This window comes from Boleophthalmus pectinirostris, unplaced genomic scaffold (genome assembly GCF_026225935.1).
Source record: "Boleophthalmus pectinirostris isolate CB_2022bp ecotype Guang Dong unplaced genomic scaffold, ASM2622593v1 HiC_scaffold_9, whole genome shotgun sequence".
NCBI lineage: Eukaryota > Metazoa > Chordata > Actinopteri > Gobiiformes > Gobiidae > Boleophthalmus > Boleophthalmus pectinirostris.
In genome coordinates this window covers 26,718,971-26,739,398 of record NW_026571541.1, presented here as the reverse complement: position 1 = coordinate 26,739,398, position 20,428 = coordinate 26,718,971, and the positions used below count along the sequence as shown (strand labels likewise).

At 38.1% G+C, this 20,428-nt stretch overlaps 1 protein-coding gene across 2 annotated transcripts in view; it reads right to left on the bottom strand.

The window, feature by feature from the left end:
- serpini1 (serpin peptidase inhibitor, clade I (neuroserpin), member 1) overlaps positions 1–20,428 on the bottom strand; it is a 30,197-nt gene that overhangs the window by 9,099 nt on the left and 670 nt on the right. For both annotated transcript variants that reach the window (XR_008631488.1, XM_020937716.2), the window contains exons 2-3: positions 1,886–2,183; positions 595–825 (exon numbers count right to left, since the gene is read on the bottom strand). Coding sequence is in view for 1 of the 2 variants with exons in the window: in XM_020937716.2 (XP_020793375.1) it covers positions 595–825; positions 1,886–2,177 (523 nt within the window). In the remaining variant the exon portion in view is untranslated. The remainder of the gene's footprint in view (positions 1–594; positions 826–1,885; positions 2,184–20,428) is intronic.

Sequence of the window (20,428 nt, the reverse complement as noted above, 5' to 3'; positions counted from 1 at the left end):
AGAGGAGACAATGGGATATAGAGTCAAGTTATATATTAGAATTTGAAATGATGAAATATGTATTATTTAAGTTATGTATATTTAATTAACCATTGAGCAAAGAATCTGATAAAGTTCAAGTGGCACAATGTTGTAGCATGTAATGAGACCAAAAAAAAAAAGGTCTTCTCATTTTGAAGTGTAGCAAGCTAATCCCTCCTGGCCTATGTGCTCATCCTTATGAATTAATTTACAGTCTTTGCTCTTTAATTTTAACACTAAAACAATTCTCTGAGTTCATATATCTTTAACAAATTATATATCAAAATGTAATTAAAAGGAACAAAATTATTAAATTACGACAATAATTATGCATGATTAAGTGTTTAATTTAACATTTAGGGAACCTGTGTGAGCTGGATCCTTTTCAGAATAAAACTCATGGGTAACAACCTGCTTTAAAGCCCCATAGTACTACTCAAGTAATGTGTGATATTGGTAATCAAAGATAGGTTTTCTTACTTCTGTTTTGTTCTGTAATAAAATATCTAGCTTCAGACCCCCTGAGAGAGGCACACTGCACAGTCTAAAAACTCCACACAAGCATGTCCTTACTCTCAGTGTGGTTCTCCACCCAGTGATTGATGTGCTGGGCCACTGCAGCAGACTGGCTGAAGTCCACAGTCTCCACCTGAGCTTTGAAGTACTTCTTCATGAGGTGCACAAACTCAGGGCTGAAGGACACGCCCTGCTGCAGGTACAGGCTGTTGGCAAACCTCACCACGTACTGAGAATCGTCCTCTGACAGCGCTGTGGTCAGGTTCTGGAGCAGAGAGAACTCCACTCCTACAAACAACACACAAATACTGTCAATAATGATGAAGGAAAAATCATTAAACCTCTAAAAATCTTAAATATGAAATGTAATTATTGATCAATTTAACAAAAAAGTCACAAGCCTCTGGATTCTCTTTCCAGCCCCAAAAAGAGAAGAGCAAAACGCCTCTGCCAACTCTATACACTTATCTATGTAATGCAATGGCTTCTTTGTTGTTTGGGGATTATTGAAAATCCTTTTGTGCCTGTGAGGCTAATGCAGTGTACATCTTTTTATCTGACCAATTTAGGATCAATTCAGAAAGGCATTTTTAAAAAAATACTGTATTAACAGATCAACTAATTATTATATTACCAATCACCAACACATTAGATCAGAAATAATGACTCTTATTGTGTTACTCTTACTAAACAATAATGTTGATAATTAGGGGTGTCAAACGATACGATATTGTCACGGTATGAACATCACGGTAAGATATTTATTGCGATATAGTGCAATATCGCTCAAGATATGGTGAGGAGGCTCACAATTAGGGATGTAACAATAGCCAATAATACAATAATAATAATAATAGCCTTGAGAATACTTAATCCATAAACTAAGACTTAAAAGTGCTTAGAAATGTTATTTCATCTAGTAGTCTGCACTGAATTGGAGCAAAGGATCATGTTCTATGTAGTTCCCTCTGTCTTTTTTTAGCTCTTGCTGCACCATAACTCTTAATTTAAGCAAAGAGACTTGTAATTCGGTATATTGTGACGGTCCATGATATTATTGTGAGAACTCTGACAATACGATATCAGGATATTTCTGTTAGTGTTACGTCCCTATTGATAATGCCACCAATTCTAATATGTCATTTGATTCAACGTGGCGTGATCTTAACCGTGCACACATGTGGAAAATGATCTTGTGAGATTTTCCCCATGTGTTTACATTTGGATAGGACAAAAAAGCGAACTTTCTTACTTATAAATATCAAAATCTTATCTCGTTTTTGTGGAACCATTCTCCTTTCGTCCTATCCGAGTGAAATAAAATATAACTTGATGCTTCATGTCTCACCTGGCATCATCTGACTGAAGCCCACCGCCTGCCTGATCTCCTCCAGCGTGTCACCCCGGGCACCCAGTTCCACCATGCCCAGGGCCACAGCCACGCTCAGGGGGGAGAAGATGATGTTGTCCTGGCCCACCCTGGCCTGCAGCCGCTGGTACAGTCTGACCGAGAACTCCGCCGTGATGTCCTCCGGTATGTCCGCCGCCCGGCAACTGTCGCCCGGCAACAAGACGGAGAGGAGGAGGAGCAGCAGTGGGGGCACCATGATGGACATCGCAGCAGCACGTGGCGCACGCATAGCCGACTGGGAGGGAGAGAGAGGAACCAGGCATTAATCAGGGGGGCAGTCAGGAGGGAGATATTTGGGCGAGGCAATGACAGAGGAGGGCTGGGGAAATGAGAGGAAGAGGAGAGGGCGGACTGACGGATGGAGTGATAAGGCACACACAAGATTATTGTGTCAGAGAGTGAGAGAGTGAGGGAGTGAGGGCATGAGAGAGTGAAGGGCAAGAGGATTTTGGAGAGGAATGGAGAGACAGATGGACGATAAAAGGACGAGGAGTGGAGGAGAGAAAACATGAGTTAATCGTTGAGCGCTGGACCGAGAACTAATGAATGAAGATTAGAATGTGCTGTCAAGCTGTAGAGTGCACTGCAGAGCCAGCCTGATTCCAGCACAGGTTGTTATTAGGATATATACAGTCTTTCCCTAAATTCATCCAAAACTAGCATTAAAATTGACACGAACCCATCTGGGCAGATTAAACTACTTTTGAATGATTCCTGACAAACAATTTAAGTCAAAAATAAGTATAAGTAGACCCCCTAACATGCGGTACACTGACATAAAATAATACAACGCATTTTGTCTCTCTTGAAGCACGCTGATCCAGTTTACAGGTGAGATATTCTGCAGAAGTTATATTTACACTGGTACATCATCATTGCTTTAAAACAAGCCATGTTTTGAGGTCAACACATGTGGCTGCACTTTTGCACATTAAGGACAATCCTCTGGTTCATTACAGACAGGCATTTCAGTGATTTTATTCACAGTACTACAACTAAGACACTTTTAAAGAGAGATGCCCTTTCATCCTAGCCAGGGTGGCACCACCTATTGCCTCCGCTCAATTTCATTTCTCTCCAGTGATTACGTCAGGAATCGGAATACACTAGACTATTTGCAAGAACCCCAAAAGTCCGAGTCTGGGCACCAGCCAACCAGTGAAGAATCATACATTCTGTTTTGGCAACGATTCCCGAGATTGAGGATTTAAAGCCGGAACAAACAGAATGTTTGGTGAATTTTATCAAGGAGAAAGACGTTATTGCCCTTCTTCCTATGGGATTTGGGAAAAACTTAATATACCAGTTAGCCCCATTAGTGGCGCATTACATATGTCACGATCAAATAGCAGCAACTGGTTAAATACAAAAAAGTACCCACCTACCGTCAAGCAAACGAATTCTAATGCTGCAAGGTCAGACGGTTTCTATGAAGTGAAACTGGCTGATGAATCAGGCTACTTTCATCCTGTCCCCAATACAAAAACTTTAACCACTTGAAATCCTTGTAACATAATAAACCTGCATTTGTAGGCTATTTTAGGATCAGGAACATACACACCTTACCATCATGCTGATGCTGTGGTTGCTAAGCAACATTGTTCCCGTTCTGAGCCGAACAGACAGAGTGATATATACTTCCACAGAGCTTCTCCTGTGCCTGTTAATCACACATTCTTCCCCATCTCTGTGAGCTGATGTGCTCTGTGGGTTTAAAGCGGAGGCAGAGGCAGAGTCAGGCAGCGCTGGAACCTGCTGGCTGCTCCTGTATGCGCCCCAGCCTCTCACAGAGATGACAATGTCCCAACACCAACCAACAACAAAGAGCAGCAGCCAGAATCTGTGTGGCTCTAGTCTGGCATGTGCCCACATCACTGCAGCAAGCACCACTCTCACACAAACACAAACAACAAACACATGAGGCCATCAAAGTTAGAGGCCAGAACAGGTGTGATTTGACAGGACAGTGCGCTCAGTCAACATGGCACCACAGTCATACTCGCTATTGCTGCAGAAAGGACGACGCAGACCACTCTGATCTGCAAAGGACTAGAATGGCTACTAAATAGTAAATATGATAATGCCTTTCTGATTGACCTGACCTTATATAACAAATTTTAAGATCATTCTCTGGCTATTCATACAATTTCATTCACAAATATCAAAATATTCTGTCTTATTCTGCATAAAAACATATAATCCTGTAGTTTAGGTCTGTACAAACATGTTTCCAAATGCCTTTTTCCTTTTGTTAATGCTCCTAGACATGTTTAAAATGTGAACTTTGAACGGAATCCTATTATTAAAACATAAAATAGCAATGCTTGTCAGAAAATTGTTCACCTCTAGGTCACTCACTTACAAGTCAAACGTTCCACTTTTTTGTACTATTTTACTGTTAAAGGTGCATTGGGTAACTTTTCTGATGGGGGTCCGTCAAATGCTTTTCTCCATGGAGATGTTATTGCTTTGTCTGGAAAATTTCACAGTATGGTATTAAACCTTTGTATTATCATGAAGTTACAGGTCAGATCTGTGGAGAGGCGACCCCATTCATGGTCAGAATGCCTGTTTCTTGAGCTGTAAAACCACCTGTAATTTAATAAATGTAAAGCAGATCTGTTTAATGTCATACTGTGGAACAATCCAAAAATGTTGCACAATGCGCCTTTAATGTATCACACTCCACTCAAAAAACCTACCTTCAGGTCAAACACAAACTTTTTAAAAAGGACAGATGCGTCAATGTCAAAACGCAAAATGGCTGGAGACGTCCCTGTTTTTACAAAGCACTCCATAGGGTACAGTATTCACAGAGCTCTTTGAACGCCACATCAGAGGAACGCGTAAACGTCTTTGGGCACATATAATCTGACAGGAGAGATCTCGAGTGGTCCGCTCTCTATGCACTGCAGAGTCACGTCTTTTCTAGTCAGCAGTGCAGGTGAGCTAGATAAGCATTCAAACCTATGGGCTCCTGGATAATCAAATACGTGATGCTAAAGGCTAAACATGTATTGTGGATACGTTGAGGAACAGAGAGAGAAGGCTTTGGGAATTGGATGTTCGAAAAACAGGAATTACATGTAAATTGGCAAAGCGTATAATGACATGGCACCAATACAAAAGATTTAAGATATTTGTAATCAGGTAGTTGTTGTCTTTAAAAAGGTCCTTTTTTTTTTTTTTTTTAAACAAAATGTTGGAGCCTCAAGTCATGTTAGAATGCTGTTACCTCATCAAAAAAATACCCAGAGGTGTGTTTTTTTCATTCACACGTGAGTAATTCTGGTTTATTAGGCTACGTTTATATGATGATGGTGTGAACATAAGACGCAAAAGTGGCGTCGCGCCTTCACTTTTTATTCCACGTTTAGATGAGCTTTTCGAGAGGAACTCTGCGTGCCTACGGTGATACAAAAGTGTTTGGAATTTGATTGGTTATGCATGTACTTAACACAACAAGGGCATCTTTGGACATACGGAAGTTTTCACGACACGTATTTTCACCCCTTCCATAAAGTATCGACTGGTTCTCCCAGGTCTCGTCCATAGCTGTCTGACTCACCTGCGATGAACTGAACTGGTGCATCTGGTCTGGCGCATGGAAATGATCCGACATGTTTGTTTCCATGTACTGTATATATGTGGCGCAAAAGTGTGCGCGACGTGAGCAGATCTGACCAGAGTTTTGTGTCTTGGGCAGTGTAGACAGAAACACTACAGTGCAGCATATTCAACTACTGCACTGTAGTGTTTTTCACTCCCAAAAACGCCATCATCGTCTAAAGGAAAGGCACTTCCAATAAAATATTTTGTCATTTTTACCCACAAGCGTTCTCGTGTTAACAGGCTCTTAGTCTGTCCACATCTCCAAAGCTCAGAATGCCCTGTTCCACCTTGTGATATCATTAAGTTGTAGTTTTCGAGTTAACAGACATCTTTTATTTTCAGTTCAGTAGAGACTGGCACTTGCAGGGCTGATACTAGTGAAGGTGTATGGAGTTTAAAAAACGTAACACACTCCTGTATTACCACAACATCACAAGGTGGAACAGTGTGTTTTCTGTGTGAGAGAAGAACTCAGCCTAAATATGCAGGGTTTGTGTGTTAAACGTGTGAATTAAACAAAACAGAACGCCATTTATATTTTTCAGTATATATTGATTCTATTATTTTGGAACATAATTTTGCTATGTGAAACACTTTGGAAAGTGTCTTGTTTATCTTGTTATTCTTGTAGATCATTTTCTATCCAGGTTCTCTCTACTCTGCTCCTCTCTGGTCTGTGTGTGGTTCTGACAAGGGCGTGCAGGGGTGGGCGAGCAGTGGATAGGCGTCTGCTTTGGCTCACTGTCTGCCCCGTCTGCCCTGGTAAAGCGCTAATGCTCCTGACCTTCTGCGCTGTGGGAGCTGAACTTCTCTCCCTCGCACAGCTCTGGGATTGTACAGAGGAAAGACCCAGACAGACACTGGACGCGCCCCATTTCAAGTGCATTCGATCAAGTTTCAAGATTCCCATGACGCTAATATTAACTCTCGGAAGGATGTGGGAAAACCCGGATACAAACGCCCTCTCGTGACTAACGCAACCTGATAGGGCTTTAGGCAGCAGTGGGATAATCCATACAACTTTATTAATTCCATGCAATTAAACTGACTGGCCTTTAAAAGCGGCCTCTAATCTCCCGGTGTAATCCCAATTCTCATACAGGAAAGATGGGCAGTTGACATTTACACAATTAAAAGGTGACGTCATGCACCTTAATCCGTGTGTGCCATTTAAACCTGACACCCCGGGCTGACGCACTCCGGGGCATCTGCACTCATGTGTTCAGAGTAATAATCGGAAAACGCCCCCTCATGGATATGCGTGTAAAAGCGTGTTCATTGCATTACACAGAGAAAGGATCTGTTGAGGGTTGAAGCCAGAAATAGTGCAATGGTGTTATCGTGTAGACTGCTGGAAGATGCAACTCAAAACCGACGCGTATGGCATTATAAAAAGTCCATGACCTTTACTATTCTATTTTTCTGCAATTTATAATCTTGTTGTTTGCAAGATAATCTATACAATAAGGGACTGCATTATGTTTTTATTGGTTGATCATGCTCTGTTAGTATATTAGTTGTGGTGAGCAGTGGTGTGACACCCAAATTCTAGCCCGTTTGGCACCACCTTGTGCCTCCGTTCTGTTTTATTTCTCTCCAGCGACTAGGTCAGGGATCAGAATACACTAGACGGTTTGCAAGAACCCCAAAAGTTGGAGACCGCGCATCCGCCAATCAGTGAAGAGCTATGACGTTAAACTCAAGTGCCTGTCTGGGTCCCTTTTGTGGTACAGCACAACAGTAAACAAAGCGGTCGATATGGATGTAGACGAAGACATACATTCTGTGTTGGCAACGATTCCCGAGATCAAGGATTTAAAGTTGGAACAAAGAGAATGTTTCCTGAATTTTATCAAGGGTAAAGACATTATTGCTCTTTTTCCTACAGGATTTGGTGCATTACATATGTCATGACTAAATAGCAGTGATGTGACAAATTCAAGCATTTCTCAGAGACTATAAAATTAATTAATTTTTATTTGACCTTGAAGTCTTTATTTAAATATGTTTGGTCACACAGTACTAAGATTTTAAACTCAATTTTGATACTAAGGAAAACGCTAGAAGCCTGATACCAGTTTCAATCAGGGATGCACCAATACGACACTGGTATCAGATATCGACACAGATACTTAAAAATCTGCCGGATTGAATATCGTCAGTTCATCTGATATCCTGGTTGGACATAGAAATTGATGTGGTAAAACTATTTACTGGTGACCGCTGGCACAGAAAGTCTCATAATGTTGAATTTTTATTTATATTTATTCTGTTTCTTAAGAGATAAATACCAGTTATGTAACACATCGGATCATTTTTGTTTAACTTTTTTTTTTTTTTTTTAAGGTATTAAATTCTGTTTTCAGTCTCTGCACTGGTATCAGGTGATATCAGGTATTGACAGGTGCTTAAAGCTTTAGTATCAGAAGTATTGGAACTGAAAAGCTGGATTTGTATGACAATAAAAAGACAATACAAGGGTCATCTTATACCAGGGGTGTCAAACTCATTCTGGTCCGGGGGCCGTATCCAACCTACTTTGATCCCAAAGGGGCCGGATCAGAAAACTCATGTCATAAACCCCAAAACTAACAATAAGTTCAAATATTTGTGCAGAGAAACGCAAATCTATTACAGAAATCTTTTTTAATTGATGAACTCTTTCTTTTACAAAATATTATAATATTATGAACAACCTGAAACTTTAAGAAAAATGCAATTTCAACACAATATTTTAACTTGTGTGCAAATAGAAATAAGTCAGTTTTTCTTGGTAAATCCTGCACTCGGCTCCACTTTTCTCATGTTAGACATTTTTCTGATGAGGGTGTCACGGTCGACAGTCAAAACAATCGTCCTTTAAGAGCGTTTAGAAAGAGACAAGTCTTCATTTGTGCTGCTCTGATGGGAGGGACCACGTACAGAGACACTGGAGACACTATGCTAAGCAGTAAAGAAAATTACAAATATTTTAATAAAAAATATAATTAAAATATTTTAGTAGAAAATCAGCCAAGGGCCACATTAAAGGTCTTGGAGGGCCGGATCTGGCCCCCAGGCCGCATGTTTGAAACCTGTGTCTTATACTATGACTGATGAAAACCAAAACCATTCTAAAAGAGGGGTTACCAACCAAGAGCCCTTCGAGGACTTGTTCTAAAAATAGAACTGCTCAACCAAAGCCTCGTGCTTCACCAAAAACTACATAATTATATTTTAGTGCAGTGTGTGTTGTGAACAGATAATAACAGTGAAGCCCAGTTCCAAGCCATCCACCTTAAAAAATTTACAGCTGTTCTAAAACTATCCAGGAAAAGTCCAATAAACTTTAGATTTCCGTTTGATCGCCCATTCTACCCACGGGACATGGCTAAGCTACTTTGGTTTTCCATCATCACCTCTCCAACACGTGTGAGCCAAAGTCACTTATTCAGTTATTCCCAGTCTCCCGCCATGCCCCGCTAAATCTCCACTGCCCCAAAAGTGCTGAGGGCGGCACACTCTTTGATCCATGGTGCTCCAGGGCTCCGTGCCTTCACCAAGGGCAGCCTCGTCTCTCTGGGAAATCCTGAGACAATGATATCTGTGATTATTACGGGCCCCGAGGCGATTTGGCAGCACCTCCGTATGTCTATCTGTTAAAGCCTGAGTGTGCGGGCGAGCTTTATGGCACATTTTCGACACCGTTTTTCTTCTCGTAGCTGCTTAACTGCGTATATTGGCTACAGAATGTTTTGACCTCTTAGCGCTTTCCACAAAATGCATGGCAAGTTTTATAGATGCGATCACAGCTGCACTATATATATATATTTTTTTACCTTAGTTAGTTTCTGTATGAAACTGAATGCCAGTATAATAAATGGGTTTTGAATCCAGACTCAAAAGCCATTTATTTAAATTAGCCTCCCCCCATTAATGCCATGACGTTTCAGGACCTTCCCTGTTTTGTTTGATTGTTTTTAATTACGGTATGTGCCTTAATTGTTGTTTTGTACGATGTCCTTGAGTGCCCAGAAAGGCGCCTTTAAACAAAATCATTATTATTGTTATTATTTTTAAGATCGGATTGTTAACTGTGTGTTATCCATGGCTTTCAGAATGATGAAAAATTAGTACTGTTGACATGGCGATTAACTATTTCAAACAAAATATATCTTTTGACTAAGAAAAAGTCCTCAAATTGTAGTGTACAATGGGAAGCTATGACTCAAGATCTAAAAGAAAACTAGCTCTTCAGTGTAAAAGTCTCTAGATCTCGTGTATGAGTTTGGTTGCCAGATCCTACAACTAAAACAACCAGAAAGAGTGCAGGCTACATACCCTACTTTTAAAGCAGAACTACTATGCAAAATTGACTTTTTAGAAACAAGTCATAGTTGTTTCCCCTTCTGAATGTTGAGAATGTTTGAGTAAACTCCTGTACTTAAGATGTCACTGCTCCAATCTAACCCCATTTTCATCGTACCTTCTTTGTTTTCCAGTTTTATTTTTGTAATCTTTACCTGTAGGGTTCGGCAGCATTGCAGAGGAATTTTAGTCTGATTCATGAGCTGGCTTCACTTTGTGGAAACCGTCTGACCTCGCAGCATTAGGATTCATTCGCTCGAAGGTAGGTGGGTACTTTTTATTTAACCAATTGCTGCTATTTGGTCGTGACGTATGTAATGTGCCAAATCCCATAGGAAGAAGCGCAATAACGTCTTTCCCCTTGATAAAATTCACCAAACATTCTCTTTGTTCCAGCTTTAAATCAATCTGGGGAATTGGTGCCAACACAGAATGTATGGCTTCGTCTACATCCATCTCGACCGCTTTGTTTACTGTTGTGCTGTACCACAAAAAGGGACCCAGACAGGCACTTGAGTTTGACGTCATGGCTTCACAGCTCTTCGCTGATTGGCTGGTCCGCAGTCTACAACTTCAGGGGTTCTTGCAAACCGTCTAGTGTATTCCGATTTTTGACGTAGTCGCAGGAGAGAAATTAAATTGAGCAGAGGCACTAGGTGGCACCAGCCTGGCTAGAGTAATTTTGGTACAAATGAAGAAAAAAAAAAGCAACACTAGAACTCTTTGATGTAATGACGTCAGCGGCGATGTCAGCTCCCATTTTCAAACATGGATGTCGGTAAGCTTGTTTTTTTAATGTCGTTTTAGATCAATATTGCAATTTAGAATGTAAAAATTATAACAAAATGATCCATGGGTGCCCTACAATAGCTCTTTAAATATGAACTTGAGGCTTTAACATGCTTTAAAAGGTGAACAGTGTAACTTTTCTGGAACAAACAGGTGACAGACCCCCAACCAGAAAGTTACATAATGCACCTTTAACTGACGAGTATTTATGAAAAAGTCAATCGCACTCATTCGTTTCACAATTTGCAACTGACAATCTAATCTGTTACGCAAAATAAACCAAATATGCTCCATTTATTTTCACAGCAACTTTTAATCTTGGTTTAAAAATATGAATTATGAAACTGCCTGGGCCTTTCGCACCAGCCCTTCCAGTGGATTCAGATGAGCGGAGGATTAATTAAACAGTGGCTGGAATGAAATAAACCACATCTTCATCACCAAATAAGCTCGGGGATAAAGCAGTGCAGAAGTGTTCGATCTCCGAGGCTGCAGCGGATCACAAGAATCACAGAAAAATACAGAAAAGCTAACTTCAAAGTGAGCGCTACACTGTTGGACTCTTTGTTAAGGGCGTTATCAGCCTTGGACACCTTACAGCCATTTACTCAAGCTAAAACAACCACCAAACTGCACTACTTTCACATAGACCATGCGTTTTGGAAAGTGTGTACTGCTAAAATACTAATTTCCAGAAATTACAATTAAAACAAGCAGTGACAGTCAGTAAAATAGAATTGCATTAGTTCAGATAAAGATATGGGAGGATTATGAAACTGTAATTTTTATGTGGATTCCAGATAAGTCAATTTGCAGGATCTGTGTGACAATAAGTAATTTACATAATCTGTAATCCTTGCTCTAAATGTTATTTTATATTGAGCGGTTTAATGTGGTCATATACTTTAATAGGTTATAAGTGATAATTGGAATGTGAGAATGTGAATATTACCTTATTTAAATCAGAATGTGAACTTTTATTGAAAAAATTTGATTGCTTTCTGGGCTCTCAGACAAGGTAAACTTAATTGTTTCTAAAGTATATTACATTTTGGACACTTTAATCAATCAATACATTTACTTCTTGCTCTAAGTACTTTTTTTAAAAACGGGTACTTTAATATTTTAATATAAGGGGTGTAACGATACCCAAGTCTCACAATACGATATCTTCATGGTTAGGAGTGTCCAAAAATACAAAAATATCAATATATCGTATTGCCTAATGTGATGATACAGTATCGGTATCGTGGGCTGCCGCATCGATATATCGCCAAGAGTATTTTTTGGTGTATTTCACTCAATTATTTTGTTACAGCACTACAGTTTTGTTGCTTGTTTAGTGGAGGCAAATTCTGTTTTGATTATTAAAATGTGTGCGTTTCATATTTATTTTGCACAAGAAGTGGTTTAACAAAACTTTTAGTATCATATTCATGATTTAGCCATTATTTTTACTGAACTGTATCGAGTCGATTTGAAACATACTGTACTGAATCGAAAGTGTACTGTATCGGCAACTTCGTACCGATACCCAGCCCTAGTCACGGTATGAACCTCATGGTACAATATTTATTGCGATATCGTGGGAAAGCTCACGATATGGTAGGGAGGCTCACGATTAGGGATGTAACAATATCCAAATCTCTCAGTACAATATTTTCACGATATACATCTCACGGTACGGTATTTATTGCGATACTAAGACTTAAAAGTGCTTAGAACTGTTATTTCTTCTTGTAGTTTACAATGAAATGGAGCAAAGGACCATGGTCTACGTAGTTCCCTCTGTCTTTTTTTTTAGCTATTGCTGCACCATAACTCTAAATTTAAGAAAAGAAACTTGTTATTCGATATATTGTGAGAACTTTGACGATACAATATCACAATATTTTGGTTATTGTTACATTCTTATTTAATAATACGTGTTTTTTTTTTTTTGGTCATGTGATAGTTTTACTTGACTATGTTTTACACCAGTATCTGTACTTTTACTTAACAATTTTTTTTTTTACAAAATTCTACCACTACTGCATTTGTCACATTTCATCGGTCCAGTTTGGTATAGTATGCTTTTTTTTTTGTACAGGGGCCATGCACAACAATACAGATTAAATGTATATAGATAAATTGACCATAAATAAATTAAAAAACAAATACTATCAAAGATCACATTGTTCAAATACTATAATTGAAATTGTTTGTGGTTTGAACAAGTACTTTAAAACACACACACTAAGTATCTGTTCTCATCCAGTGTCAGCCTGTATCCCACCAGCTTTACCATCACCCCCTTCGCCGTTAAAACAACATAATGTGGAGTTGGGCTGTGAGTCCCAGGGTGCTCGTCGTGCTGTGTGCAGAGGGCAGGCACAGGTTAACGGGCCTTTATTAATCCATGCTAACAGAGACACCACCGGGACCGGCTCTACCACAGCTGCAGAGAGCGAGAGCAACAAACAGAAACACAGACTGTGGTGGATTCCTCTGCCACCGCTCCACTGTGTTAGTACTATTTCACTTCATTTACATTTTCATTCAGTTAATTACAGCGCACATAGTTTAATTTAATCCCTTTATTTAGAGTTATATTTTCTAATTTTGGCTGCACACTTTTTAGTTAATATAAGTCTGAATTAGGGGGTTCTCAATTTAGTTTTGCTAAGTTAGTTTGTCTAATTTGTTTAAGGTTACTTTATTGTCACTTATTATTTTCTGTATTTTAATCATTTGCCTTCTTGTTATTTTGATTAAGACACTAGTTTAAGTTAATTATTGAATGTAATTCCCCCCTCTTGTGTTCATTTTTAGTTAGTCCTCCTGTATTTAAACACCTGTTCTTTGTCTGGTTGGGTTAGTTTTATTCTGTTCAGTTTGGCTTTTTGTAAATTTTTTTCCTGATAAAAAAAAAGTTAACTTATTTTTACCCTTGTCGTTTCTGTTGCCTTCCTGTTTGGTCCATGACATCGACAATATGAAAAACATTTCAAAGAACATTTGGATAATGCATTTTGGTGATTTTTACCCAGGATACCAGCTGTGTCTAAATAACTGTTGTCACTATACTAAAATTTCAAACTCGATTTTGATACTTAAAGACTCGCTAGTTGACACAGATTTCGATACCATGATGATAATAAAACCACTTTATTTAGACAGTAGAATTTCATTTTAAATGTAAATTATAGTACTTTCTTTTCATGGTCTTATATTTGTGTAATCCCTCAGTAGTCCATAGTTGTCCATGGGTGTAGTATTAATGTAGTGTATGTATAATGTAATGTATTTGATTTAATACACCTCAAGATTATAAAAGTTATTCAGGTTCATTTCTGTTCAGTGAATGTGACTTTTCAGTATCGATACCTGCTCTAATTAGTATTCAGTTTCGATACTAGTTTTAGTATCGATTAGTAAGTGATTTTAGATATTTTGATGACTCTAGTTTAAAGAAGAATTATGCAACTTTTTTGGTGGAGGGTCTGTCATTTGTTTGTTTCTATGGATATGTCATTGCTCTGCCTGGAATGTTCCACAATATGACATTAAACAGCTCTACCTTACAATTATTGAATTACAGGTGGTTTTACAGCTCAAAAATACCTACAAAAACATCATTCTGACTGCGAGAGGGGTCGCCTCTCCATAGATCTGACCTGTAACTTGGTCTGGTTTAGCCTCCATGAAGACAGAAAGGTTTAATATCATACTGTGCAACATTCCAGACAAAACAGGGAAGACCATTTGACGAACCCTGCACCAGAAAAGTTACACAATGCACTTTTAAATCAAAACTGAATAAGTTACGTCTAACCATTCTGACTTCGTGATTTAATTACAGCTGCTTTTTTTTTTTTTTTTACTTGAAATACAGATGTGTTAGATAATGAAATAAATAGCAACAAAAATATTATATTATTATCCAATATACGTAAAACAGAACTGTTACTATGCAGATTCTGGGGATGACACATTAAATAGACTGACTGCAAGATAATGGAAAGGGTCACTAATAAATTCAGGTTAGAAATTTGTGAATGATTTTGAATGTACTGTATAAAAAATAAAAAATATACATATATCCAATACTGTAAAATTGGCTTCCAGTCGCACCCCCCTCTAAGGCCATCGCACTCTAGATTCTGAAAACAACAAATGTTTGCCAATTAAGCACAAAAACAATTCTGAATGCACACAATAGGTCGCTTTTATGCAAATATGAGCTTTTGGGTGAAATCCAGTCATCTCTCAGGACCCCCGACTCGGCGTGGCAAGATGGTGGACTGCTCTCAATGCTTTGCCAGGCCCCCCACACTCGAGCGCGTCCCATTTCTTTGAGAATTTTGGGAGAAGCAGACTTGGATTTGCACGCTAACAGCTCCGGCGGCGCAGTGGGAGCTCAGAACAGTAATTGGATCAGCCCGTATTTTGGGTCAGTGGTGAAAGAGAATAGACTCGAGGCTTTCTCCAAACAGGGAAACAGACTGTGGAGACAAAGCAGGGGAGAGGGGCAAAGGCTACTGGTGTTAAGGTGAAAACGTCAACACTTGGGCTGGAGATATGGCGAGAAAAGTATGGCAATTTGTCTCTGTGTATTGACTGTATGTACAAACTCGATATTTTTAGGTTTTGAAGGTGAAGACGGCAACAATAGGGCAAGAAATGTCTGACAATCTCTCTACTGACTGACAAAAATTAATCTCAGTATTTTTTGGTTTATCCTGATGACAGTCCATCAGAAATGCCCTCAAATAAGTCTGTAAATGTCTTGGCTCTGTCACAAATTATGCTTATTTTAAAGATTACACTTAAAGATACACTGTGTAACTTTATGGCTGGGGGTCCGTCACCCGCTTGTTTCTATGGATAGGTCACTGATCTGTGTAGAATGTTCCACAATATGACATTAAACAGATCTACCTTACATTTATTCAATTACAGGTGGTTTTATAGCTCAAAAATTCTTAGAAAAACAGGCGTTCTGACTGTGAGTGGGGTCGCCTCTCCACAGATCTGACCTGTAACTTGGTCTGGTTTGGTCTCCATGAAGATAGAAAGGTTTAATGCAATACTGTGAAATTTTCCAGAGCAAGAAATAACATCTCCATGGACCCTCCACCAGAAAAGTTACACAGTAACTAATTCATCTTTAAGCTGTTGAAAGATTGAATTAATAACTTCAGTGACTCATTATAGATGCAAATGAAGTACTAAATTTTGCTATTTATTTATTTATTGCAGCTTATGGTTTTTAATAATATGTTACATTTAGAATACTTTTGTGGTTTAAATCTCCTCTTTTTGGTTTTTGTCAGTGGCATAGGTTAGTTTTAATATTATTGTTCATGTATCTTTTGCATCATATCACACTTCAAAATTTCAATCAATCAAACTTTTTTTATAGAGAGCGTTTCATACAAAAAAATGCAACACAAAGCGCTTGTTATTTGTTGTTGTAATTTGTTATTGTGACAGGTCTAGTTACAATATTGCAGTATGTATGTTTGATAAATAAAATAAAATACATTAAAAATACTTCTAAAGGCTGCAAAAAGAAGAGGTTAAGTATAAAACAAACTTGCAGAGTAATACTTATTTTAGCATCCATTTACACCCAACCCTACAGCCCCAGTGCCGTTTCACCCCATAAACAGTTCAATATGTCATTCCAAAGGGCAGATCATTGACGATTTGAAATGACTGGATATTGATTTGATTCAAATTTGATAAAATGAGCCAAAGTCAAAGCCATAAGTGCAAGTAAACAGGGAGGTGGGAAGTGTAAGCAGCAGTTTATAGGACCAAAATGTTGTGAACTTTTGGTAGAATTTAACAAAACTCAATATTTTGAAACCGCTCATGATCAAATTCCTTGTGGAGAAGCGATGCATTTTAACACATTAATTGGTATTAGATACTGACTTCGATCCTACTGTTATAGAAACATTATGTACATCTCTGTTGTGGAGAATGTAGATCGCTTGAAGAATAAATAAGCTTTTTTCTGCTTTTTTCTCTTGATGGTAAATAATAATCAATTTGCGAAGCTCGGTTTGTTTTTGGAATACAGACAAAGCAGGTGTATTCTTTTGTTACAGCAGATCCAGACAAGTAAGTTTCCTCTATCAAGAAAGAAACGTATCACATATCAAAGCAGAGTGACTTTGGTTTCACAGACATGCGCCAATCAACTTAACTTACATTCGAGAACAGGTAAGACAACACGGAGTTTCCAACGGGGTGGGGACGGTATCCGCTGAGTCTTTACACGTGTTAACAACGGGTCTGGGTCTCAGGTAGAAATCACATTTACACAAAAACAAGAGACTACGACAGAAACTTTTCTTCACAATATACATTTCCATCACACTGCCCTGGTATTACATGGTATCGGACGAAACAAAAAGCACTGGGGCTGAAATATCATACTATACTCCAAATACAACTCTACAAAAACTCACCTTTATGTAGCAGATAATACTCCCTACAACTGTACAACTCACCCTTATGTAGCAGATAATACTCCCTACAACTGTACAACAACTCACCCTTTTGTAACAGATAATACTCCCTACAACTGTACAACAACTCACCCTTTTGTAACAGATAATACTCCCTACAACTGTACAACAACTCACCCTTTTGTAACAGATAATACTCCCTACAACTGTACAACAACTCACCCTAATGTAAAGGATAATGCTCCCTACAACTGTACAACAACTCACCCTTATGTAAAGGATAATGCTCCCTACAACTGTACAACAACTCACCCTAATCTAAAGGATAATGCTCCCTACAACTGTACAACAACTCATCCTTATGTAACAGATAATACTCCCTACAACTGTACAACAACTCATCCTTATGTAACAGATAATACTCCCTACAACTGTACAACAACTCACCCTAATGTAAAGGATAATACTCCCTACAACTGTACAACAACTCATCCTTATGTCAATCATCATATAATCTTTGCACTATTCTCCTTGTATATTCCTGAGATATTTTTATTACTTATTTCTATTGCGATTTACTTTTACATATACATTTATCTCATTATGCCTTATTTGACACCAGTTTCTTGATATTTTTGCTACTTATTTAGACTTTATATTTATCATTCATGTTTTTGCTCTTTGTTATTATAATATATTGTGATGTTAGAGCAACCGTGTCTAAATAATTTCCCTTGTGGATCAATAAAGTTCATCTAAGTCTACAAATTACATTCATTTACACAAACAAAGACAGAAGTATTCAGTTCACAATATTAAATTTCCATCACACTACCCCAGTATTACATGATATTTGATCAAAACAAAAATCACTTGGTCTGAATCATCCATCACAACTAACATGATTACAGGTAAGGCTTTGCAATTAATTGTGTGTTAAACAATTTCCAAACTCATATAACCGAGTTGAAATTATTTGGGGATTTTTGTTTTTTTTGTTTATTTTGGATATTTTTATGTTTTTCCAGGCCTTATTTCATTTTCAAAGTATAGTTTATTCATTTTATGTTTTATACATCGCAAAGCTGCTCTAAGTGTTTTGTTTTTTTTGAGAGAGAAATGCTGAAATAATCCTTTGAAGCATCGTGATTTCAGTATTGACCAAAATAATCGTGATAATGATTTTTTTCCATAAGCGACCAGCCATAATTACAGGGTTTGGGCTTAAAGGTGCATTGTGTAACTTTTCTGGTGGGAGGGTCCGTCAAATGCTTTTCTCCATGGAGAGTTACAGGTCAGATCTGTGGAGAGGTGACCCCGCTCACAGTCAAAATGCTGTTTTTCTTGGTATTTTTGAGCTGTAAAACCACCTGTAATTGAATAAATGTAAGGTAGAGCTGTTTAATGTCATACTGTGGGACACTCCAGGCAAAGCAATGACATATCCATAGAAACAAGCAGGAGACAAACCCCCAACCAAAGTCAAAAGTTGCATAGTTCACCTTAAAAGTCAGTGAATACGTCTGTTGTAGATTTAACTTCAGAAAGTGTATCGATTGGGCCCTTTTAAATGAGCTGAAATAACATCCAAATTGAACGAAATAGTCAGGCTGGGGTGAAATAATGATGCCGGAGAAGCAGAGAGATGTGTTGTCTCTAAAACTTTAAGCAATAGGATAAAATCTGAAGTTTACAATGTGATTAACTAGAACTTTAAACAGGTAAACAAGCCGGGCGCAAATTAGAATAGAGAATTTATATCCTTTGAGAAACACCGAAATGCCCAAAACCAGTATTTATTTATTCAAGTTTGTTTGGACTGGGATTAGTCGTGGATTTAGTAACTAGTCACTACCACTGGAGCAACACCAAATAACCGCAACAAAAAAATCATCTTCATTTAGAAATTCTAATCTAATAATACACGAAAAGGCAGACATCAACGCCAAAACTGGGCTATTCTTTACCATCATCCAGGGGGCTATACATTTGACAGAGCCTGGCATTTAAATCAATGTTTCTAGTCTCCTCCTCTCTCCATTGCTTCAGTACGCTTCTCCAGACTTCGCTGACAGCTACCTACACCGTATACAAGGCCTATATGGAGGAAATGTGTTACAAGAAATGATCTGGCCGAGAAATAGATGACAATGCACCTTTTTCTAGCCCACATGTAGTCCCCGAGTTCTTCATCTTTGTTCCATCACCCCGATAAAACTAAACCTTAGAGATTTTGCAGTAGCACAGTAGACAGAAGGTGTTTTAGATCTTTAAATTTGAGAAAAATGCAAAAAAATATCTATTACAATTAATTTTATGGCTAAGTTTCAGGACTAAACATTAGGGATGTAACGATCTCACGGTACGATATTTATTGCGATATTTTGGAGAGGCTGATATAATTGTAAATAGGACACTTTTTTGCTTTTAAAATACCTTAGCAAGATTTTGGTGAGAATTATTTCCATCATAATCCCAAGAATTCAAGTAAAAACATATTTCTTCATGTCGTCTGCACTGAAATGACTCATGGGATATGCAGTTACCGATGTTTATAAGCTGTTGCTACAATAAAACCAAGCATTTAAGCAAAGGAACTTGTGATTCAGTATATTGTGACATCCCACGATATTACTGTGAGACTTTTGACGATACGATATCACGATATTTCGGTTATTGTTATATCCCTACTAAATTTACTATAAGACCTGGGGGGATAGGGCCTTCTCTGTTGAAACTCCCTGCCCAAACACATCCACTTCTACACTGCCCATGTTTAAAAAAGCCCTGAAAATCCATCTTTTTAAAACCACTTTTCATGAACTTTCTTTCTTCATTTGCCTCTCCATGTAAAGCATCTTTAAGTACCTCAAAAAGCGCTATACAAGTGTTATTTATATTATTATTATTCATTTTTAAATTAACACAATAGCGATTCTATTGGAACAAAAACAGAAATCAAACCTTGCAAACCAATATTATTATGTATTGCAATTACCATCAGCTTTTACTTGAACACTATGCAAAACTCAAGCAATAATATTAAAATGTTATTATAAAATAGACATTACAGTAGACTGCCCTAGATCACTGCAAGAAAACATCTGGTTCCATAACACCAGAGATTAACCTGATACAAATGCAAAAGGATTTAAGCATTAAGATTATAGCCATATGGTCGTACTGTTTGAAAGCAAAGTCTGAATCTGAATAGGGGTCATTATGGCACAACTTTTGCTTTACAAAGAATAGCCTTACATTTGCACGCCTG